The sequence below is a fragment of the Hakea prostrata genome, chromosome 2 (genome assembly GCF_041222555.1).
Source record: "Hakea prostrata isolate BN-2017 chromosome 2, UWA_Hpros_2, whole genome shotgun sequence".
NCBI classification, from domain to species: Eukaryota; Viridiplantae; Streptophyta; class Magnoliopsida; order Proteales; family Proteaceae; genus Hakea; species Hakea prostrata.
Window position 1 is genome coordinate 66,401,068 of NC_142601.1, and position 23,669 is coordinate 66,424,736.

The 23,669-nt window shown below is 38.9% G+C and overlaps 2 protein-coding genes across 6 annotated transcripts; both read right to left on the reverse strand.

Moving 5' to 3' along the window:
* Positions 1-76: 76 nt before the first annotated feature.
* LOC149025780 (uncharacterized) lies at positions 77-3,519 on the reverse strand. 5 transcript variants are annotated; one of them, XM_089145986.1, is made up of 2 exons: positions 3,304-3,519; positions 77-1,371 (listed from the first exon to the last, which is right to left on the reverse strand). In XM_089145986.1, the coding sequence occupies exons 1-2, from the start codon at positions 3,511-3,513 to the stop codon at positions 931-933; spliced, it is 651 nt and encodes a 216-aa protein (XP_089002112.1). In that variant the 5' UTR covers positions 3,514-3,519; the 3' UTR covers positions 77-930. The 5 variants fall into 5 exon arrangements, 1 of the variants encoding a protein (XP_089002112.1); XR_016171792.1 differs by lacking the exon at positions 3,304-3,519 and adding an exon at positions 1,553-2,195 and having other exon boundaries at positions 1,284-1,367; XR_016171791.1 differs by lacking the exon at positions 3,304-3,519 and adding an exon at positions 1,553-2,195 and having other exon boundaries at positions 1,295-1,371.
* A 585-nt stretch (positions 3,520-4,104) lies between these two features.
* Positions 4,105-23,591, reverse strand: LOC149025781 (Transducin/WD40 repeat-like superfamily protein). The gene is made up of 16 exons (XM_089145987.1): positions 23,299-23,591; positions 23,028-23,210; positions 22,618-22,821; positions 21,541-21,949; positions 19,932-20,050; positions 19,768-19,845; positions 19,096-19,236; positions 18,698-18,742; positions 15,178-15,344; positions 13,713-13,791; positions 13,555-13,640; positions 12,901-13,030; positions 10,249-10,381; positions 7,738-7,904; positions 6,658-6,856; positions 4,105-4,889 (listed from the first exon to the last, which is right to left on the reverse strand). The coding sequence occupies exons 1-16, from the start codon at positions 23,416-23,418 to the stop codon at positions 4,684-4,686; spliced, it is 2,466 nt and encodes an 821-aa protein (XP_089002113.1). The 5' UTR covers positions 23,419-23,591; the 3' UTR covers positions 4,105-4,683.
* Between the last annotated feature and the right edge of the window lie 78 nt (positions 23,592-23,669).

The window sequence follows — 23,669 nt, forward strand, 5'->3', positions numbered from 1 at the left end:
TTCATTGTCCCGTTGCAGACCTATTTGATTGCTTGCTTCTTCGGTGCTTTCGGTTTCAGTAATTTATCTAATACTCTAAAGAACGTTCCAGAATTGAACTGTTGATTCAGGGATTCTTCTGCTCGAAAAATTAAAAAGCATGTGTTTGAGGATGATGAAATTAGCATAGAACCTAAGTGCTGCAAGTATCAAGAAATAGCGACGAATTTGATGGAGAATTACAAAGATGTACATAGAGTTAGTTGTACGAAGATTAATCAAGCTGAAATTTATACCGTTCAACAAGCAAAATTTGCATTTTTTTCCCCAACTATGTAAAATTTACATAGAATAATTCTTGTTGGCCCCTTCCAATAAGAGGTTTTTCGCTAGTCAACCTAAGGGCATCCCTACATGGGAATTATTGTTCATTGATGGCATGATCCTCATTTATTGTGGTAGATATAGATTTCAGCTCAAAGATACCGTACCGTACCGCAACAAGATTTACAGGTGTTGAATGGTTTTTCAGAAGATCCAAAGCACGCAGGTGATCCATGATAGTGTAGCCATGAGATTTGATTAATGCAACTCCACATTCCCACTTTATCATCCAGTCAAACTGCTGCTCCATTTACTCCATCAGGTCACTAATTTTCAACTTACTCTGAACTCCGTAGAGATCGATGCCTTAAGAAGTGAATGCGCGCCCCTTTACATCCCCAAATGTTCTTCTCAAGGGGACAGGAGGGATGGCGAGGTGCAATATCGTTCAACCAGGAGGCAACCACAAAAATAAGTTATTCTCTACATCCTCTCCGGTGCAAGCATATTTAACGAAGCAAATTAGACCACACAATCTGGTTAGTGAGGTCCCAGAATATACTATGATCAGGGAACCATGGAAGATGAGCTTTCCTTCTGTAAACCTTAATTCAAAACTTATGTCCATCACTCCAAGCTTTCCTGATTGGAGGGGCTTTCACCTGGAAATCCTCCAGTGCTGGTCTCAGATTCCAAAAGAATACTTGCCCTATAGTTGGTCACTTCAAGGTTGCATGGCAATGAATGGCATGGATCTAGCTGGCTTGACCCAATTGTCTTGGACCACATGCTTCTCCTTGTCATCGATGGCGATGCCCAGAAAATGAACTTTGAAACTTCGTTATGATCAATCAAGGCTATTCGTGCATCCCGAAAAGCAGGTAAGCACTTCTCCTTTCCTAGTCTCAGACAAGATTCTTTAGAAGCAGCAAGACAGGATGCCATCTCACGCTCTTCACATTGCTCTCGTGCAGCAATGTCAATAGTAGCAGCTCCAAACAAAGATCTCCACCATTGTGGTTTGCACTTGTTAGAAGCGCTAATAGAACACCCAATCCGTGCTCCTGCCTTGCTACATCAAAAGATTAATGAGTAATTGTGGATTTATGAAAAGAAAAACAGTAACAATCTTAGAGTTTACCTTAACTTAAATAGATCCTCCCGCAAAAAGAAGAGAGAGAGAGAGAGAGAGAAGGAAAAATAAGTATGTAGTCTCTGGTGGAGAAAGACACAGAAGAGGAAAACCTACATTGATTGGATATGGCTCTATGCATAGATGGTCACAATGGTAGCCCTCCCTGGCAAGCATCTCTGCACAACAGTACTCTTACCTTAGGTGATGAGTCGATCTAGGCCCCCACTGGAATGAGATATACTAAAGGGGAGGAGACATCTAAGCTTCCAGTTCAGAAGTGGCCATCTCCATAAGGTTTCCTTCTTTGGCTCATTCTATTAATAAATATGGTGGAATACCCTTTCCAAGTATGGTCACTCAAATGATGAGGAAACTAATGATCCAGTACACAGCTTTTACATCAGCCAACATAAATTGCATCCTCCCATGTGATTTCTAAATGAATCTCCAAACATCAATCTGCCCTAGCTGCCACCTGAACAGCTGCCATTAAGAATTAGAATTGGGATGGAGTGTTACAACAAGTGCGAAGTAGCAACTGAATTGCAAACAGCCACCAAAATCGAAGCAAAGTTAATTCAGTCAACACCCTCCACCATCCTTGATCTAAGGATCCAGTAATTCCTGTATTTCAATCACTTCCTCAAAACAGTGTGATCAAGGATCCCATATAAGAGTTTACTCCTTCACCCAAGTTATGCACATATGCATTTAAGCACCAACAAGAAATCCCAACAGAGCTTCATTGAAGCAAAGTACTTACCAAACGCAGACAACCGCAAGCACACCACCCCCCACGAAGCAACCACCCCCCACCAAAAAACCCAACCCCAAGAACAACCCCACCCACCAAACACCCCCAGGTCAACCAAACCCCCACCCACCCAGGGGAAGGGAGGAGCAACAGGGGCAACACCACCAAAGGGACACCCCCCCCACCGCCAGACCGATCACCCCCAAACAGGGCGGCCGGCCACCCAAGTGCCAGCTTAGCCAAAGATCCACGGCCTGACTTTCCTGATCTCACTTAATATCAAAGTGGGGTGAAAAAGTAGTTGAAAGATTCAACCGCTGCCTTTTATTCTCCTGCACTAGGTCAAGGAATTTAATCTCACATAGATAACTCTCCCAAGTTGAACTCTAACTACTGGAACATGTAACAAATACCTAAAAATCAGTAATACAAACATTTTGTCGTGGCCAATTTGGGTCTTCCCAATGCATTAGCAGAGTTTGCAGAGTGACCGGTAGATCCCATGTGAGGTAGGGCCTGCAGCCCTGAGACTGTGAACCATGTCGTCAGAGGTATCCCTAGATTATTATCCATTAGAAATCACACTGCTATATTTGTGGAAGAGTCAACCTGCAACAGTCTCTAATCAAAATGAAATTTTCTGGAGATCATACTCAACATTACTGATTGTGCTAATTTCTTTTTGGCAAGTACCTTTCCATGAATCAATTAATATACTCTGGGGGCTTGGGCGGGAGGAAGCGACATACACATTCTAGTCAGTTGAATCACAACTAAGAATTTTGTTCCAAGATTAAAAATAACTAACTCATCTTATAATCTTCTACTGACCATTCTTTGAAAGAAAATGGTGTTTTCAAATTTACAACACTATCAATCTCAACCGTAGAAACTAAAAACAGTCGAGAGCTGGTTTTGTGTTCCATATAAATATACGCAGCTGTGTAACTTACTGTGTGGCAATACTACAGCCAACCAGCTCGGCCAGCTGCGACATAAAACCTTCACATTGTACCACAAAGCTTACAAAACTCAACTCATAAAAGAATAGCTTCAAACTAAACAAAGATTTCATAAAACAAAGAGAAAACTAAGAATACATCGAGAATACCTCGCACTGTTCAATGACTTTAGATTCACAAATTTGAAAAGCAGATTTCCAGCTTGAAGGGTCTATGAAGGCTAGAACGAAAGGACCTTTCGCCGGATCGTCTGATAAACCAGCCGGAATGGGTCCTCTAAGTAAAGGAACGGGACGATCGAATGAAATTAAAGTTGCAGAAGGCGAGAAATCGTCGGCATCAGTTGCCGGAATCGCCATTCCAGGTTTTAGAACGAGCTTACTAGGGTTTTGATCGTTTAGGGCTTGTATTTATACCAGAGTCGTGGGTTTCATTTGGGAAGAAGAGATCTGGATCTTGGATATGGACTGGTCGGGTTTTGATAATAAACCTGACCCGAAAAGAGGATTAGTCAAATGGTTGAGAATCTCTCGATGGAGAGAGGACGTACGTTCAACCTTTCTCAGCGGCATATTACCTTTGTTCAAAAATATTATTAAAAAATGGTTTGTGAGCCAAAAATAAACCATAAAAGTTCGTTCAATAATTTTTTTTATTGTTTTTTGATTTTTAACAACATGAATTAAAATTATACAAAATTCTGTTTCATAAACCCTCTTTACACAACTGTTTTCAAAACAAAAGTTGACGACTGAAGAATTTAAGTGAAACAATTTTAGGGAGGAGACCAAGAGTACTCAAGGAATTCAACATTTTAAATATCAAAACTCTTTATCTTCTCTTTTTTCAATAAAACCCTAAATCTCTTTGCAAAAGATATCCCTGGTTTTATACTATTTTGTTTGTTACATGTTTTTCGCACGCCTCCATTGCAGGAACACCCCAAGCTTTTAGAAGAGAACTCCCAATTACAACATAAAAATTTTCAATATTGATCATCCATACTGACAAATCTTAGGAATTGCTCTTGGAGCTATTTGAAATGATGTCGTTGCACTACCAAAATTTAAGCCACAAAACTCACTCAGCAGTAGCATTTCCAAATAACTGAATACAAGGGGGGGAGGTGGAGGAAAAGTGAACCCTTAAAATTACAGACTATGATTCCAATAAAGACTACAAAATTGCAGAACCATCACTTGAAATGAAAAATAACGAGACACAAGTGCCTGGTTCAGTGAGTAACTTACAACCTCTGCGTCCATGGACTTGCAATTAACCTTCCGAGTGTCCCTTCTGTTTCCCGTACAATATGGAAGCCACACATAGAACAGTGTTGCACGTCCATCTCCCAAAAAATGCACCAGTTTTTTCACATCATCGGTGAAGCATCCCCCAATCCATCTTAAAGACGTTCCCATTCTTTGCTTCTGATGGCATGACTCGAAGGAATGCCAGGAATAACTCCTCAAACATCTGTAGGTAAATCCTCTTTGTCTTCACTCTTTCAAACAATTTTAAGCAGTCAATCACTCTTGAATTACTGGTCTCTTCTCCAAGAAGGATTCCAAAAACGCTGGACACAATTTGGTAAGTGGTGGAAGCATATGTGATGATCCACTGAATATGGTCTCCCAAAGCTTTTCTGATGGTGCATAAGAGACCTCTGTGCTCTGATCTTTCCTGAATTCAAGTTCTCGTAATTCCCCATAGATAGAAGCATAACCAAAATTTCCTGTCAGCAGGAGGGAAAACAATGTGAGGATTCAAGAGTACGTGAGTAACCTTTCTCAATGAACTTCAATTTACTATGGATAATAAATCTTACTGAACTGAAATGGATTATGTATTATTGTCAATACTTCAACTTGAGAATTGTGCAAAGTCACCAAGTCCAAACCTCCACAATCCAAGTCAAGATCAACTTATATGAATGAAATCAAACTTATATGAATGAAATCAAATTTCTAAATATCCAGATCAATATTTTTCTTCCTCAGGTAAAAGTATACATCTTGTTCTTAAGTTGAAATGACGTGAACAAGGTTGAAAGAAAGGCTGCCCCAGGTCTTGAAACCCTTAAAGCCCATCCTAGGGCTGGCCAGTTGAAGTCCCTTCCAAAGTCAGGGTGTTTTGGTCAAAACCAGCCGTAAATAATTGCTGGTTTTTATTTTCAGAGTATCTCTTTTATTTTCTGAAAAGCTTAATAGGAAGTCCAGTTTGAGTTAAATAAGAATCCTAGAGTCTTTAGTTCTTCCAGCACATGTGAGTCTTAGTTAATTAGGATTTTATTTTCAGCATGTGCCAATTGGAATATTAGATCTTTTATTGTCTGGTCAGTTGAGATCAATGTGGTGGGACCCATCAAAGGAACCCACGGGGGCCCCGGCAAAAACCCCCCACTGAACATTTGAATAAGAGTTATCGAGGACTGTGGTTTCTGTTTTAGGGGGCACACAGGAATCCCACTGAGTTAGGTTCTTCTAGTAGGCTATAAATTGCCTGTTCTTTCTTTGTATTCCTGAAGTTTGATTATTTGAATAAGAGTTATCGAGGACTGTGGTTTCCGTTTTAGGGGGCACAGCGGATTTTAAATTAAGTTCTTCAAATATCAGCACCTTTCTTCAAGAATTCCAGCATTCTTCACCCAATCCAGCAGCCATCCACAATCTCAGCAAGCTCAAAGTACGGCAATCCCCAAACCCTTCCCTCACACATCCCAAACCCATTGCACCTCGGCCCTCCCCTTCTTGCGCGTGCCCTAGGAATGCCTCCCCTCCCTTTGCACCCCCCTCCCCCCCCCCAGGTCTTCCCTGCCCTCCCCCTTCCTCTCTTATGGCACCCTCCCTCCCCTTCCTACCCCTTTCAGCCCCATTCACTATTTTACTGACTTGAGGCAGAAAACAAAACAGAAGGGGGAAAAAAAAATAAAGGAAGAAAGAGAAAGAAGAAAAAAGAGGAGGGGGGGGGGGGGGGGGGGGGGGAAAAAAAAAGAAGAAAAGAAGGTTAGTCCCATCCTAGTCAACAAGATTCATCCCAACATCTTTTCCCTATCAACCCATAGAAGATGGCACTCCATATTCTTTTTAAGCCAATCGATTACCACCCATAACTCCCACATTTAGATTTCCATCTTTAGTCAACAAGTTATTCATCCCACATCTTTTCCCTATCAACCCATATCACTCCTAACATATTAACACAACTTTCTTAGATATCCACAGGCATCCCAATGTATTTTTAAATTTACTTGCTGGAAGATTCTAGGCAAACCCTCAATTTTAGGGAATTCTTCCAACAACCCTAACCCAAAATTGGGTTTCCCATCATGAAATTATTCAATCAGTTGGATTGTTGAGTCAATGACTAGCAGAAAATCCAAGTGCTGTTTTTAATTTTTTCCCCAGTGGTCAAAACTATTATAAAATGAAAAGGAAGTTCCAAATAATCAAAGACACACAGACAATTCATAGAACATACTCATGATTAATAAAGGAAATTACCTGTCTCTTCCTGAGGAATTATCTTTTCTGGATGATTCTTTTGTATCTTATGGTCCTCTCGACTATACGGATCAAAGAGAACATACTCATGATCACCACTAATATAAGCCAGCAATGCTTGAGGATCATTTTTTTCGGGGATCATCTTGTCAAGGAGAGATAGATCCGCCTGAAGAAAGGCCAGCCCCCCTCCCTTCGCCTGAAAAACAGGGAAATGAAACTGAGAAAAACAAAATGATTGAAGAAATGAAATCATAGATCCCTTGTTCAAAATTTTCTTTTCTTGAGTATAACTGATAAATGGATGAAAAGATTACTCCTTGTGAAAGACGAGTCCATCCCAACAGTGTATACTCCATACTCATAAATCCAAAAAATCATATTGATGGACCAAATTGCCAGTTTGGAAGAAGTCACAGAGAAAATAAGTACACGAAGACAATAATCATAACCTTCTCCCAACAAGAGAACGTAAGTAAAGACCAGAAAATCAATGCATCCTGCTCTTTACATTCCCCACAAAGTTCCACCAAAATGATAGGACTTTTTAAAGCAACAGGATGGGGGGGGGGGGGGAATGCTTGTCAACTCAGCAGACAAACTTCAGCCTTCCTTGAATTAGGAAGCTCTTCTCTTCATTTCCCATCCCCCCCCCCCAAAAAAAAAAAAAAAAGTACGCCACTTTTTGGTAATTTGGGGGGAAAGGTAACCTTCTCCGACCTCTTTTTGTCTACCTCGTTTTATATTCCATCAAACAAACGTCCTCTGATGCTTTTCAGGCATCCAATTTATGCTGTTCAACATGAACAAAGCATTAAGAAGTTCTCAAGCACTTTAATGAAGCTTTGGGCATGGTAGGTAGACAAGGATGTCATGCCCCAGGCCAAGAGTATTCAGTAAAATTTTTGCTTGAACAGTCCAACAGGTGACTCTCCAATGAACATTGCCATGAATCCCTTCCCATTGGACAACATGTGATTTTTTTTTCTCCAAAAGTCACCGTAAGCAACATGTTTTCAGAAAGAATTTTTCTAGTTATTAATCAGTAAGACGGAACATCGGAAAAGAATTAGATTATACCTTATTCACGGACCAGGTGGATAGAGGTATTGGATTCTCCACATTGAACAGTATAATCACCCCATCTTCTCCTGTTTCTTTGTTTCCATCATATGCCAATCTTTTAGATGATTTGGGACGAAGAGCAAGAACAGCAAATAACGAAGCATCTCTCATACAAGCTACAGCTGCACATGCACAAGAATTGTGTGATTCAAAGTAATGATCTGTATCGCATCAAACAAAAGCCAAAGCTGGAAAACATCACATGTTACTACATAGCAGTTGGAAGTATCATGGATAGTGAATCAATCTGAAAAGACATTTGAGCTACCTTAATGACCCTTTCTTTACAGACTATGGAGGCACTTACAAGGTCTTGGAAGGTTCTTAATCTTTCTCATATTATCCATGGCCAAATCTTTTTTGTAATTTATTGGTGTTTTATTTTTTGGGGGGTGAAAGACATTTGAGCTACCTTAATGACCCTTTCTTTACAGACTATGGAGGCACTTACAAGGTCTTGGAAGGTTCTTAATCTTTCTCATATTATCCATGGCCAAATCTTTTTTGTAATTTATTGGTGTTTTATTTGGGGGGGGGGGGGGGGGGGGAAGGAAAATTTAAGTGCCCATGCTCACTCACCAACCAAATTTGATTCTATCAAATAAGATGTGCACCTCTCTAATATCACAAATCTAAAAAATATTGACCCACAAACTGGTTGGTCAACTAAATAGAAGGAAATGGCAAAAAATTACACTTGGCATTCTCTTTTGCTTTAAAGTTATCCAACATGTCTCCTCATATCAAATTAAAAAGATGGGCCTATCAAGAAGTTGCACGACAAAATTGGTGGAGGCTGAGAATCATACTTCAAGTAGATGGATTCAACATTACATCCAATAATTACATTTCTAGTCTTTGAAGGGCTTAAAGCTAAGCATCATTTCTACTCTTTCTATCAAAGACATTTCATTAAAGCCCAACCAATATAATGTTCCACACTTCTACCTCATGATTGGTTTAATGGTAATGTGTTACTTATCAATTTGTTGTATACTTGTATGCAAAAAAATAATGTTACTTATAGAAGCCTATCAGGAAAAAAAATGGTCACATTTTCAGATCATGTAATAATTCTGAATTGGAAAAACAATACTTAAAACAGTAGTGATTTAGAAAAGGGGGGGGGGGGGGGCTGGTCCCATGCAATATGCTACCAATCATCAGTATTGTAGAAAACAAAATAACACCAAATCTAGGAATGATCAAGTAAAGCAGCATGTAGGATGAAATTGTAGTCATAGTCATGCCTCCACATAAACATTAATAACTGTAAACTATTTAACTCAGTTAAGATGAATCTTAAAAGAAAAATATCTCCACATGGGCCATTTAAATGACACCTCTACAGAACTTTAAGGCAGAACCTTATTTTGACACAACCTTTTCTCATCCCCAAAGTTCTTCCAAGTCACGTAAAAATGGTTTCCAAATAATTAGAAAATGTTATCATTAATATAAAAACCTGATATCAGCTTGCACACTTTCAAGTACAGGTGTAGAATGTCAGGATCTACTATTAGAGAAACAGAAAACGTGTTCTACTAAGGTCTAAAAGTATTTGACACCTGTAGGATGCCAATAAGAGAAAGCCTAACTAAAAACTCATTAAATGTTTTCAGATCCATTCACCATAGGAAAGGAAAAAGGGCCGCCCAGGTCCCCACGAGGCATAAAGATCAGAAGTATGACACCCTAGAATTTGCAAATGATTTAGTAATTTAGTCAGTTAGTCCACAATGACAAACAAAATTTATGTCCCCATGAAAATTTTATCCAGTAAATCGTATAATACAACACAAGAATAAGTAAAAGCATATCCAGTAAAAACTGCAGATTGACATAAATATTGAACTATAATTTTAAGAAAGATGCAGAGTCGTAGGCAATCAAAGCAGACATTTGACACATGCTGGTTCTCCAAGATGATGAGTAGGAGGTCTGATATGAGATTGAACCTCACTTAAATACCTAAGACTTTGATGGAACAATGGGTTTCTGTGGTGGCAGTTATCTGAGATCCTAGAGGAGGTACTGATGGAATTCTCACAGTAGTTAAGCAATTCATAGGTCAACGCATAGCTTTGAAAAACGAAAAAAAAAAAAAAGGAAAGAAAAAGACCCCTTTCTGTTGAAGTCTTGTAGTAGAACAGAATATAACAAAAAGTAAATACATTTTTCAGGTACCATTTTGTCAAATTATACAGCCAAAGACAACCAACCAAAAGGAACAACCCCCCCCCCCCCCAACCCCCAAAAAAAACACTAGGTTATAAGCATAAAGGAAGATCGTGCCTCTTTATATTTTGAAAGACAGTGCTTCAAGATCTGGATATCTGATAGCCCCAACAAAATCCAACAGACTTCAAGCACTCTTATTGCATGGTTAGTTGGCCATAGCGTACAGCATAGTATAATGCACTTGCTGAAATAATCCATAAAATAATGAGAAGACAATTTGCACACCTTCTGCTTGGAGCTTACAGGACCAGGACACAGATAGCTTTAACATACTCCAAACAGATAACTGCGGCTCTGAACCTTGTGATATTGAAACAAAATGCTCGGAGTTGCCAACAAAAGATAGTGACACAATGGGCTGACAAAGGAAAAAGAAACTTATTAGCATCTACAAAATGCAAAAAATAAAAATAGTGATGATTGAATCATAGTTGTTTGAGGTGCTGGATAATGTTCAGCAATACTCAGAACCTAATCATAGCAATGTGCCAAGATAATTTTGTAATTATTGGTTTTCAACTTTAATACCTTCTCTTCACCAAGGAGCACCCTATAGGTACTCTACTATGATAACCAAGTAGGAACCGGTTACACCTCTCATCAAGCATTGCGGATGATGGTTACAAGCCAGGTTTCATTTCTTGTGGAATGAGGACACCCGCCAAGACCCCTTTTCTCTATATTGTTTAGTTGACTACACATCCATCTAAACACTAACCATAATGCAGTTCAGGGTTTGAGAACAATCCAGAAACAACAACCCTTATTAATCAAAGATATCATGTAATGAACCTGACAAGAAACTCATCATGAAATTCAATGGTGAATCTCAATAGCTTGTTTTCCCATTCTAAACTATGTTTGACTGTTGCAGTGGCTAAATTATATGCATACTCAATGTAGCAACTCATTTACAATTCCAGTAGGCATTCAGCATAACCTAGCAAACTTGGGGTGAAAACCATAGGAACCATTTTGGAGGGCTTTTATTTTTCATGCATGAAATGATTCATGAAATATTTGTAAGATGTTAAAATAGGCAACACAAACAAAAGAGGTAAAACTAAAAATAAACATAAAAATAAAATTAGACCCCTTTTGAGTCAGCCCAGAAAAGAAAAAGGAAAAAGAAAGTTAAGACTCACTTTAGGTTGAAACTGACCAAACCTCACTTTTCATCAGGAATAAAACTGGGCCTCAAAATTGAGATTTGGATCCTTGAATTTTGTTACTGTATGTTTTAAGGTTTCCAGCCTAATTTCAATTTCATTAGCTTTATATCTTCCTAGCAATAGCCAAAGATCATTTCTTTCTAGTGTTTGTTTGGCAGCCAAATAGCAGGGAGAGATTCTATTCTCGTAATCATTTTGTTGGCAAAGAGTGGAGGGCACAATAGCCCACAGATTTGATGTTTCAGAATGTGACAAAGGCCAAAAGGCCCTAGACAGAGGACGTAGTCCATAGGTGGTGATATCCTTAGTCATATTTCCCCCCTTCTCTTCTACTTCATCCTCTTTCCTCCTTCATTGTTCTGCAGAAATTCCAGCAACTACTTACTATCAACTGTTGCCTGTAATGGTAATTTCTAGCTTCTGTTTTATCCTCTGCTCTCAAAACCTTAATGTTGCTTCTGCTTATCATCTAATATTCTGCAGGATTTCATCAGGTATACCTTCATCCAATATTATGCTCAGTCAATTCAGTGCAACAGAACTATAGAATGCATTCTCTACCCAGAGTCAAATGATCTTCAATTTCAAGTATGTTGTAGGTGGTGATATCCTTAGTCATATTCCCCCCTTCTCTTCTACTTCATCCTCTTTCCTCCTTCATTGTTCTGCAGAAATTCCAGCAACTATTTACTATCAACCGTTGCCTGTAATGGTAATTTCTAGCTTCTGTTTTATCTTCTGCTCTCAAAACCTTAATGTTGCTTCTGCTTATCATCTAATATTCTGCAGGATTTCATCAGGTATACCTTCATCCAATATTATGCTCAGTCGATTCAGTGCAACAGAACTATAGAATGCATTCTCTACCCAGAGTCAAATGATCTTCAATTTCAATTATGTTTGCAGTCTCCCTCCACATTCATCCAAGTTAGGTGTTCATCCAACCAGCCGCTCATGACTTCTAGTTGCTTCACTTTTAGTTTTGAATTATGGATGTGCAGTTTATATATTCTGTCCTCACTATCAGCTGATCCAAACAATCTCAGAGTTGTCACAACTGATACACTGTTTGAATAGTTGGACCAAGAATCGGGACTAATTCACCCTCAGCACCCCCGACTCCCACCCAAAAAAGAAATCCCTGACTCCTCTAGCCCATGAATAATGACAAGCCTAACAAAGGTGATCATAACATAGCCTCACTCAAATCTGAATGAACCTATTCAAAGACTACTTTTATGGAAACAAGACAAACATACGAGATTGCAGCTTCTCTAACTTAATTTATGTAAGTTTGATGTTCCTTTTTATGTAATGACTTGGAAAATCCTGTAGAACTTAATGCCAAAGATTTTAAGGCTGAGATTTGTACATTGGACTTGAAATTTGTTGGACTAATGTTCTGGAAATTGCATTAAAGTCCTAGCATTCAAGATTAATTTTCATAATTTGTCATACTTTGATCATTTCCTGCTAAAGATCTTATTTGAATCAAGTTACCAAACCTTCATCAAAGACAATTTTAACCCTTTGGAGTTTGAAATTAGTTGGCAATAGAACTTCATACTATGAAAAAAATGGTTAAACCAAAAGGTCGACTAAACATATTTTATAAGACATCACAATATGTTTTATCAAAGTAACTAAATTAATGGCATGTGCACACACAAAAGAATCATGCAAAAACCAAATAATAAAGTATCACCATGAGGCTCTCTCCAATAACTGCAACAAGGATATTTCTATCCGGATCCCATAATGTAACATCCGTTCCTGCAGCTACAGCAAGAACTGACCCATCAGCAGAAAATGTGGCAGCTGTCATCGGTTGTTTCCTGCAAAGAAATCAAGCTTCCATGAAATGGTGAAGATTGCAAAGAAAAATTGGTGCAGAAATGGTAGAAAAGACTGCAAGCACCATTACACCACAGCTTAGACTTGCCAGTCCAGCAACTATGTACAGCAAATCCAAGTGCTTTACATTGTAGGCCCACTGGAATGTGCTGCTGGATCAATGGCAGCAAATTATAACAGTCATAATACTAATCTATTTCAACGTGCATTAAACCTGATGCCAATTTTTGTATTTCTTTCGGAAGTCCCATCATTCTTTTCCTATTATATTAACCTTTATACAGAAGCTCCAACTGCACAAGGCATAGCCCCCTCTTTGGTTACGTTTGGTGCACTTATGGCATTCTTAGCAATCCTAGGTTTCCTCAAGTAAAACTTTCCATCTTCAATATCTTTTCCTTTCCAGATTTTCAGATCTTTTCCCACCTCCCATACTTATTTGCAGTGTAAGGAAGTGCATGGCAGAAAAACCTAAAGAAACCTTAAGAAAAGCTGTTGTACATACTTGTATGAACCAACAGAATGGCATCCCCATCCAGTTTTCTGATGCATTTGATCCTTTTGCTGAAGGTCAGCGTCGCAAACCCATATCTAAGAAACAGAAACAAAAATAAAAATTAGAACTAAAATACAAAAAAATAAGTTCAAGGTGATATTTATTACCTTGAAATCACCACCATAAGAGGAGCTCACAGCCATAGGACGGGTAGGGTGGAATGCAAGAGCAGAAATCCCAGCATCACTGTACTTGAAGAAAGTAGACGGAATTTTTTTAAGAAAAAGTAGCAAATTGTTCACCTGGGCTAAAAAGAGAAAACCCAATGCATGGGACTCCCTACTGCAGGGTCTGGAAGGTCCAAACACAAACAGCCTAACCTTCTGCTTCGCAGCAGAGACGGTACCGTGTTTTGCACCCACAGCAATAGCACAAATTTAACTGATCGCCAACAAATTGTTCACCCAAGCCGAAATATTATAAAATAAAACGTATTCCATTTGATCAGCATGAGCAAAAAGGACCCTTATGGGTGAATAATAGATAAGAGTATAGCTGGATTTATAACAACATAAAAAGAAGGTTGGGGCTTGGTATTCTCTCTGGATTTATTGGTAATGATTCTTTCTTCACTTAGTTTACTATTAAAAATTGTGGCAGTTTGGCCACCATCTGCACCTGTGATCAAGTTTCTTATTATGACCATGCTTTTCTTGCTTCTCACATCGTTTAAGCCATGATTGTTTACACTTCAGAAGCAATCTTTAGGACTGCCAATCATAGTTGCCAAGGCATCACCTAAGCATCGCCTAGGCAACACCTAGGCATCCAGGCAGTTTTCAATGACATTGGGCGGTCACCACATTACTAATTGCACAAAAGTGGGGGCCTTGGCGGGTAAAGTGTCGGCTTTGCTTCAGATGCCTAACCTGCTTAAGCAAGCGTCTGATTACAATCTTGCCTCATTTTCAATTAGATATCTAAAGATTCAAGGTGTAATCTTATTATTGGCTGATGTGAGGAAGTAAGGAAACTTGGTATTTTGCTTTTTAAAACTTGAAGTTTGAACTTGAAAGATGGATTTTGACTTTGATGTGGTTTAAATGTTTGATGCTAAAAGATTGTGTTCATAATATGAAACCTATGGTAGGATAAACTTAATTTCTGATGTGTATTTCCCATGAAAACTGCAAAATGTTTAATACTTACATGATAGGAATTAACCATTTAACCTTTAATATGATATTTTGACCAAATATAATAGTTACATTGGGATTTAACACTAGAACACTTTGACCACCTAGGCAATGCCTTGTGGCCGCCTAAGTGCTTTGAGAGGCCCTAAAATGCATTGGTCGCCTCGGCAGCATGAATGTCATCTTACATGACTGAGTTTAGGTGACAATCTGGCATAGCTTTATAGTAGGTTCCCAAGCAGTAAGATAGTCACACAATTACATGTCTTGGAATGAAAAAAGACAAGGATGACTTTATCGCAATCTATTCAGTGTCAGCAGGCATGTTCTAAAGCACAATTTGTCGTGCGCCTACAAATGTTCTTGACATGGGATCAAGAAGTCAATAATACAATTAATGTAAATCTGTTATGGGAAATTATGTAGTTGATCAAACCTGTGAGGCTCATAAATGACAGTGGACAACTTGAACTTTTCACTCATTGACCCAGAAGCCCAAAATTTGAGGCAAACAAGACCACCTACTCCCTCTTCAGGAAGCTTAACTTCAACAGTACCCATCTTAGAGCCATCTACAGAAAGAGCCAATGATGTCACAACTAGCTGCAAGAAGCATAAAGTTAACAATTAGAGACATTAATAAATCAAAAAGTAAATTAGAAGATAACACTGAAAACACTTGAAGACGTAACAGAGCACCCCACAGAAAAACAAACAAAAAGTACAACAACCCAGCCCTATCCCAACTAAATGGGGTCAGATAAATGGATCCTTCCATAATGAAGTATGAAAAAAAGAGGTTTGGAAAGAAAAAAATTAAAGAAGAAAAGAAATAGCTTATAATAGAAGTAAGAGGAGAGAGTATAGCCTAGGAAAACACGAAAATCCTAGCCATATGGTGCTGACCATATGGATACTTGCCGTTAAATATGCTCTATCTGAGGTCACACTGGCCTCAAGACCCAGATCATGCAATGTCATTCTTCGTAACCTCAGTATGGTCATTTTAGGCCTGACCCTAGCTCTTTTAGGTAAGCAATAAATGCAAACATAGTGTTTCTATGAAATTCTTTCTTTCTTCTGCAATCGCTAAATAGTGGAAAATTATGTATACACCAACTCCTGAGCTTTGCCTAAAAGAACAGTAAAGCCATGTTTTCAGTAACCACCCTCTACACTTCTTTCCATTTTGAGAAAAGAGGGGTGGTGCAAAATTAGTCCATTAGGAACTAAAAACATCAAGTAATGACGTGCAGTACAGTTTGGACATAAAATAACTCTTCTACCCTATCTTAAGATCATTAACAACCAACAACCATCCTCTTCCTCCAACATATGCTATGTTCTACCCTATCTCTATTGCTAACCCAGATCTAGATTTCTCATTTCTCCACATGCTTCCTCAACCCCTCGAGCTCTTCTCACCATAACCTCAATCTCTGATACAATCTCTCTCTCCATTGAATCCCAATCTTCAAAACACTTTTTAAATCACCAAAAACCTCATTGACCCCAGATCAGTTTCTACATGCCCTTTTATGCCTTCTTTGTGTGGTATACTCGACCTTGGCCTTCTGAAGCCTCTGATATTTGGAAAAACCCAAAGACAAAAAAGTGAGACGCCCTGAAAAACTGGTGGGAGAACATTACGGTGGAGAAAACCACTGTAAGCTTAATTTTGAATATGGATGGTACTAAATGGATTGAATCATGACAAGGTTAATCTGATATGTATCAGAATTAGTCAAGCAACTAAGCAGATCTCAACCAAGATGGGGCATGGAGATCAGCACAATACCACGTAATGAAATGTATAAATTTAACACCTTAATAGCATAACTTACTAAAAGAATACACAGATCCAATCTTCATTACAATAGCAATTACTTTGTAGTCTCCACGACTATTTAAATACATAGAATATCAACAGACCAACATACATGGCGATCAATGATCACCAGCAGCTGGATTGAACAGCTTTCAACACAGATGTTGGAACACAGACTCCGGAGAATAAATGGATGAACAAGTGAATGATCGATGATCCTGTCCTCTCCATGAACCCCATAACACCTGTATGGATTATTTGAAAAGCTTCCATCTAATTTTCTTCAAGTTTTTGCTTTCCCAACCCCTCTGAGTCTACTAAAATATCACCGGAATATCTCGAATTCGGTGTATAAATAGGTTTAGAGAAGAAGAGGATCACTAATTTGTAAAGGCTGTTACGATAGGCAAGGTTGTCAAAGTGTCCGCCTTGTCGCCATGTTGCCTTGCTTGGTGTCACCTTGGTTTTGATTGCCCTCTCTCACCTAGCATCGCCTTGTAACCTTGACGTCCAAAGTATACTCCATATCATCACTTAACATTGATTTCTAACATGCTGTTATTGTGAATTTTTTCATATTTAAGACATTGTTGGACACCTCAGGTTATTATTGTTTTAGTCGAAGTACAAAGCACGTATAAGTAACTTACCTAAATTATTTGAATATGATAAAAGAAAGTGTGCAACTATATTCCATTAATTTGAATGAAAAATGTGCCATTCCCTTTCACTTCATTTTCCCAACACCCGTCTTCCCTCCCAATCAGTGGACAGTTAGCCTTTACCTAATTAAGCCAATGGGATGTTACCCAAGTTAGTGGAATCTATGCAGTGGTAGCAAGCATTGGACCACATGTAGTACATGGTACACTCACCTCATGCATGTAAGAGGAGGTGGCAATGGAAGCCAGCCATATTGCATGGCGAGGAGGTGGTGGCAGAGTCAACTAACCCACCTAGCACTTGAGAATGAGCTGTCCTATTGTTGAAAATCAAATGAATTATTTCATCAGCTGTGTGCATGAGACGGGTGAAATTTGAGGAGGCAGCATGTAGATCAAAGTGTAATGAAGTGGTTGTACGCAGTTCAGCCACCTAGCATAGGAAGCAGGAAGTGGCATTGAGGAGTAACCGTAAGTGTATGTTGAATTGCATCAAGGTCAACTGAAAATATTTAGATTAATGAGGTAGATTACTGAGTATTTTGAATTAGTGTTCCCAATTAAGTTAAGGGGCTTCAATTGAGTCAAACTGGGTTATTGAGGAGCTGAATAACAAAAGAAAGAAGAAAACAAGGAAAAAGGGGAAGGAGAAATGGAATGGTATAATTGAGGGAACTGCAAAGAGCTACTGAGGTTGTAGTATGCCGCACTGGTATGCCTTTTGTAATGCAATTAATACACTCATTGAATCCCACTTGAAACCTGAAACTAAGAATAATTATTCAAAACTCAATTGGATTCAAAAGCCACTCCACTGCCTCACCTATATAGCAATATAAATTCCTATTACAACCCAAACTAGCTAAATGACTGAAAATATTACAAAACAACCCCCAGGGGGGGGGGAGCAGTACCTATCAACAGCACCCATTTACGCAATTCCAGATTACAGTAATACCTCCAATACCCCCCACCAACCCATCTACTCTGATGGCCTAATCAAAGCCGATCTCCTCGGCCTCGACTTCCAAACCAGGTAGTTCTTATCCAGTCAGGTTTCTGCAACTGCATCACCTAGCCCGCCTTCAACCAGGTAAGATTTTTTTTACCTCTTCTATTTTCATACCTTTTGTTCCATATTATATTTATAGGTCTTGCAAAGGTCTGGTTCTGCAGATACTAAAAGTATTTTTTTCCATTATTGACTAAAAAGAATACCTTATGTCCAAATTTAAAAATGTATGAAACCCCAGTATTTTCTAATATTTTCTCTGCCAGTCCCTGGCAGAGGAGAAAACTAACCCACAGACTCTGGTTGCAGCCATACAAATGTAAATGTTGGAAGAAGAAAAAATTCAGTTAAAAACTTAATATTAACTACAAATGAACTATAACTGAAAAAGATGAAAAATAATGACCATCATGAAGATCACTAACCACTGTGAACATTGAAAATAAAAAATTACCGTGGTATCATCACCTGGTTGATGGTTCCTTTCACAGATCCGGACCTACAAAAAGCATATTAGTCACTTCAATAGTAAAAACCTAAAGGACATCATGTAAACCTCAAGGGTACTCTCAACCCCAACCACACTTTACACATGTGCCAAATGTTGGCAACACAATTCCATATGCCATCCAGGAAATCTGTGAGGTTTTAACTCACCAGGTGGCTCACAAAATCACATTAAAAGATTATAAGCATCCAATAGTACCCATTGTAGGGCCCAAAGAATAAGAAGATGGGATGACCTCAAACAGTACCCCACCTGATTTTATAAACTTCTAGAACGAGGCATTAAATAATGCATAGAAAAAAGGAGGAAAACTGAATGAAGCTGTCATAATTCACAAAGCCCACCTGTGAAACCTCGCGGTCATCAAATAAGCTGTACACTTGTACACAATAGTCCTCTGTCTGTATTGCAACTAAACCGGCAGTTTGATCGAAGACAGCCCCACCACATAAACCTTCATATATCTTTGGAAATGAACAAGGGGGCTGAAAACACAAGTGTAAGAATCACCAGCACCAGCAGCATTTGTGTTAGTTAAGGGAGAGAGGTCAGCCAGGTTCACAATCACAACACTCCAATGTACCAGATCTCTACTATAGATAATACAAAAAGAAATCAACAAAACTAGATGAATTAGGACTTTCAATTAATTAACCAGCATAACTAGCACGCATCAGTGAGTGAATACAAAGTAGGTAACTCCCACATTAAAAACAATCTGACACCAAAAATCAAACAGGCTCGATAGTCTTTCATCTGTGTTGCCACAACATCGCAAGTGATGCGATATAGACCATTGTCCAGCCTCCACAGAAAGAAAACTAAAGTGGTTGGTTATGACAACCAAATTGATGGTTATTTGCAACAGAAAAATCTCTGAGCTGGGACCTGTTGATTGGTGTGCCCTAGTACATGCAAAGCATTTATGTGAAGTTGTGGACAGACCACAAGAACCACTACCAGACACACATTTACAAGAAAAAATGGAAAAGCATAAAAAGAAAGGAGAGACAAACCTTGATTCCAGAAATGGAATTTAGGATTTCCATGGCAGGCATTTTGAGCAGGTGAATTTGATTATCTGCACATGAAATCTACAGATACACTATATCAGTAAAACCATGGGCTACTGCTTTCATTTCATAGAAATAAATAAAAACTTTCCTGAGAAGTTTCTTACAGAGCAAAGTGACGGATCTGGGGAATGCGTAAAAAACAGAAGCGGTGATCCAATGCGTGGTAGAAACGTCTTCTTTCCTGTATCCACCTGCCAAACCACAAGAACGCCTTCCTTTCCACCTAAATGCAGGCCAAAAATTTACCAGAATTAATAGGAAACTAGCTTTACTTCCTATTAGTAATCAACAGATTTGAATGGTTAATGGAAAAAATAGTTGCCAAGGACTCACCTGGGTGATCACTAAACGCCAACTAGGTGGATAAAAAGCTAGCTTTGACCCAGAAACAACTGATTTAAGTAGTTGATGTAAGCATAAACAAGAAGGCATTGTCTAGAGAACTACTAAATGCCACTCAGGGGACCAGGGCACCCTGATGTGCCCAGTTGACAGGTCATCCTCTCTCTCTGGTCAACTAGATGAGATTCAATCAAAAGGGTGCAAATGTGACAAAAAGGGAAGAGGACGCTGAAAGGGTACATAAGGTCAGTCGCAGAAGAAGAGAGCATGCCTGAAGCTGGAAACAAATCTAGAATGGGACATGTTCTCATCCAAATATGGCACTTTGGGCGCCTTAGACTCACCAGGGTGCCAAGGAGCGCAGCCACCATGGCATCATAAAATTATCATAGCGATGACAAGATGAATGAACAGAAAGCACAAGCAAGTAGCAATCTCAAGTTAACACCACCAAAAAGTTACAAAACTCAAACCATGTTTGAACATGGCCAGAAAAGAAGACGGGATAGAAAAGAGAGAGATAGGAAAATTGACAAAAAGAAATGAGAGAGAGAGAGAGAGGGATACAACATAAAGTTGTTGGTTGGCGATCATTAATGTACTTTCCAATCAATCAGTAAGGAAGCTTATGGAAGGACCATATTAGCTACCCAATGCCAGAGCTGGTGGTAGGCCAAGCAGGGATAAGGAGGATTTGCAAGGAAGGCAGCAGCGACACAAAAACACTCTCACTCATAAGAAGAAAACTGAAGATTCTTCTAATAAATTCACTCTACCAATCACTGGTTTACAACCTTACAAGAAAACGTACAAGGAAATAACAGAAGTCCTAATAAGACTATGAAATTGATATAACAACTTGCAACTCCATTCTATCTCTTAACTCTCTCTTACATTGGTAATTCAGAACATAATATACCAAAATAACAAACACTAAAGAGATTAACCAAAATAACAAATACTAAATAAATTAACTTATTCCTGTTGGACCAAAATCATTGGACCGGTTCTCTTTGGTTTGGATCTCCAAAGCCTAGCATGTCACCAATCAACCGATATTGCATCACAACCTGCCATTAGATCATTTCCACCTATAGTCTCAATGCATGAAACCCACCCACCCAGTTGAGTGTCATCATCATCCTCCATTTCCTTTTCACATTTGCCATTTTCTGATGGACAAATTAAATTTGATGGATCTGAGGATCAAGATTCCCAAATAATTTGACACAGGATCCAATCTATAAAACCATTCAAATTGGGTATCTCTCCCCATTTCTCAACCCACCCAATGACATTTTCTTACACGTAACATAAGAATACAGTAATAAAAATAATATCTTACTCTAGTCAGAGAGAAGGTTTTATTACCTGAGTACAAAGACTCTCCAGTACTTGAAAAGGTGAGAAACATGACCCCGGCAGAGTGCCAGTGCCAGGTTGAGCAGCACTCAGCATCATCATCTCCCCTCACCCCAGGCCTTTCTTCCTCATCCTGCAGTATTCTCCCATTCGAGGCTCCTACACTTCTGGAGAAAGTTCTCTTCCCAAAATTCTTCCAAATCAAAATCCTCCCAGTTACATCACCCGCAGCAACCGTTTTTTCAGTAGGATGAAAAGCAAGAACTGTGAAGTTCTTAGTGTGATGCAATACCATCTTCTTTAAAACATCATTATCGGTCTCTTTGTCAGGGACTTTCCACAGAGTAAGTTTGCGCTTGCTTACAATGCCAAAAAAATTTCTGGAGGGACTGATAATTATAGCCTCTGGTTGCTGAGTCTGTAAGAGAAACAAAATTACTCAAGTCCCCGCATTTGAAAGTAAAATGACAAATTCTAAATAGTTTAATAGAACCAGCATCCATAAGCAAAACGAAAACCACTGAGAAATGTAAAAACGAACAGTATATATTCCAGTGGTTTTCACCCCAGTCATAATTTTACCAACTATGGCAGTTTTGAACGCCAACAAAGTTAACTTGACATATATTGGAAAAATGACTCATCACAGCGGGAGCTGTTAGGACTGTATGGGTTATTGGGTAGTTCTTGTATTGTATAATACTAGCAATCACCCATTGAGGTGATAACACTCCTGCATTTGCAACACATGATCAGTGTATCATCCACGTGACTCACAATCTGCAAACAAAGTTCAGCAGACCTCTTACCAAAATAAAAAGAAACCCCAGCTAGCTGCAACTGAGTAGCCAAGGTGTTTTAGTTACAGAACACATATGCAAGTGTTCAACTAATTGCTACAAAATAAATACCAAATAAATAACAATTCATATAGAACAGTTCTCTAATTCCTGTCCATTTGAACAATTTTTGTTGCACTGATTTCATAAACAGTTGAATACGTCTTCCACCAAAGGATATTATCAATAATAATTTCAGGAAATTAACTTCAACTAAATCATAGAATGAACAGTCAGATGCTTGCACCTCTGCCAAAGTTAAACCACCAATTAAGCGGGACTTGGTCAAGTTGCACTTCCTGATTTTTCCACGCAAGGGCTTACTGGTTTTTCGGGCCAAAGGTTTAGCTTCATCATCTGGCTTTGTTATATCTTCCACTGAAATATAAGCATATGTATCAACTGGTTTGCCGTTGTCCCCAACTGCTGGGCCAGATACATTCGGAATTACCTGAAACATCAAGGTATAAACTCAGGAACAATTCCAATAGGAGTTTATCTTACAAACCCATAACCGAATGAGAACTATTAAAAAGGTAACAGTCGGAGAATTACCCCCAATGGTTACAAAGTTTATTTCCTTTTTCCGTATCATTAGTATGGGGAGACGATATAAAACCAAAAAGAAAACACAAAAATCATTATAATCCATCTTACCATTGAAAAAATGGGAAGACGAATATCAACCTTCTTCATCAATTCCGGCAGCGAAAAATCCCAATAACAGATAGTTCCATCAAGCGAGGAGGTCCAACAGTGGCATAGAATCCTCATCGCGGGAGTGGAAGCTGGTACTATAACAGAAGTTACCAGCATTTTATGGCCCTCCAATTCCGTAATCTACCATACACAACATCAACCATATTCATCAAATCATCTAATCAACCATAAGATAAAAAGAATTCAACCTCAGATAATAGAGAACTACCAGCAAGCCTGTGGCGGTGCTATACACAGAAACAGTATTCCCCGTACACACGAGCAGCTTCTTGGCATCATTAGAGAACGCCGGAGGAGCAGAAACGAATTTTTTACCACCCGTAATCATTGAGTTGGAAAGAGCTGGGAAGAGAATAATAGTTGCAGAGAAACCCTATTAATCGATTTCAACGTCAAGCTTCTCTGCTTTTTGGTTAGAACTTAGAACCTAAGAACTCTGAAGTGTTTGTTTCTACGCTTCCCATTGTGTTTGTCTCCCGCCCTGAAAAAAGTATAAAACCCTTGTTGCTAACCTTCGCTCGAACGCAGATGATGAGCAGGGATTCTCATCTGACGGCACAGCTAAGCGTTTTTAATTAA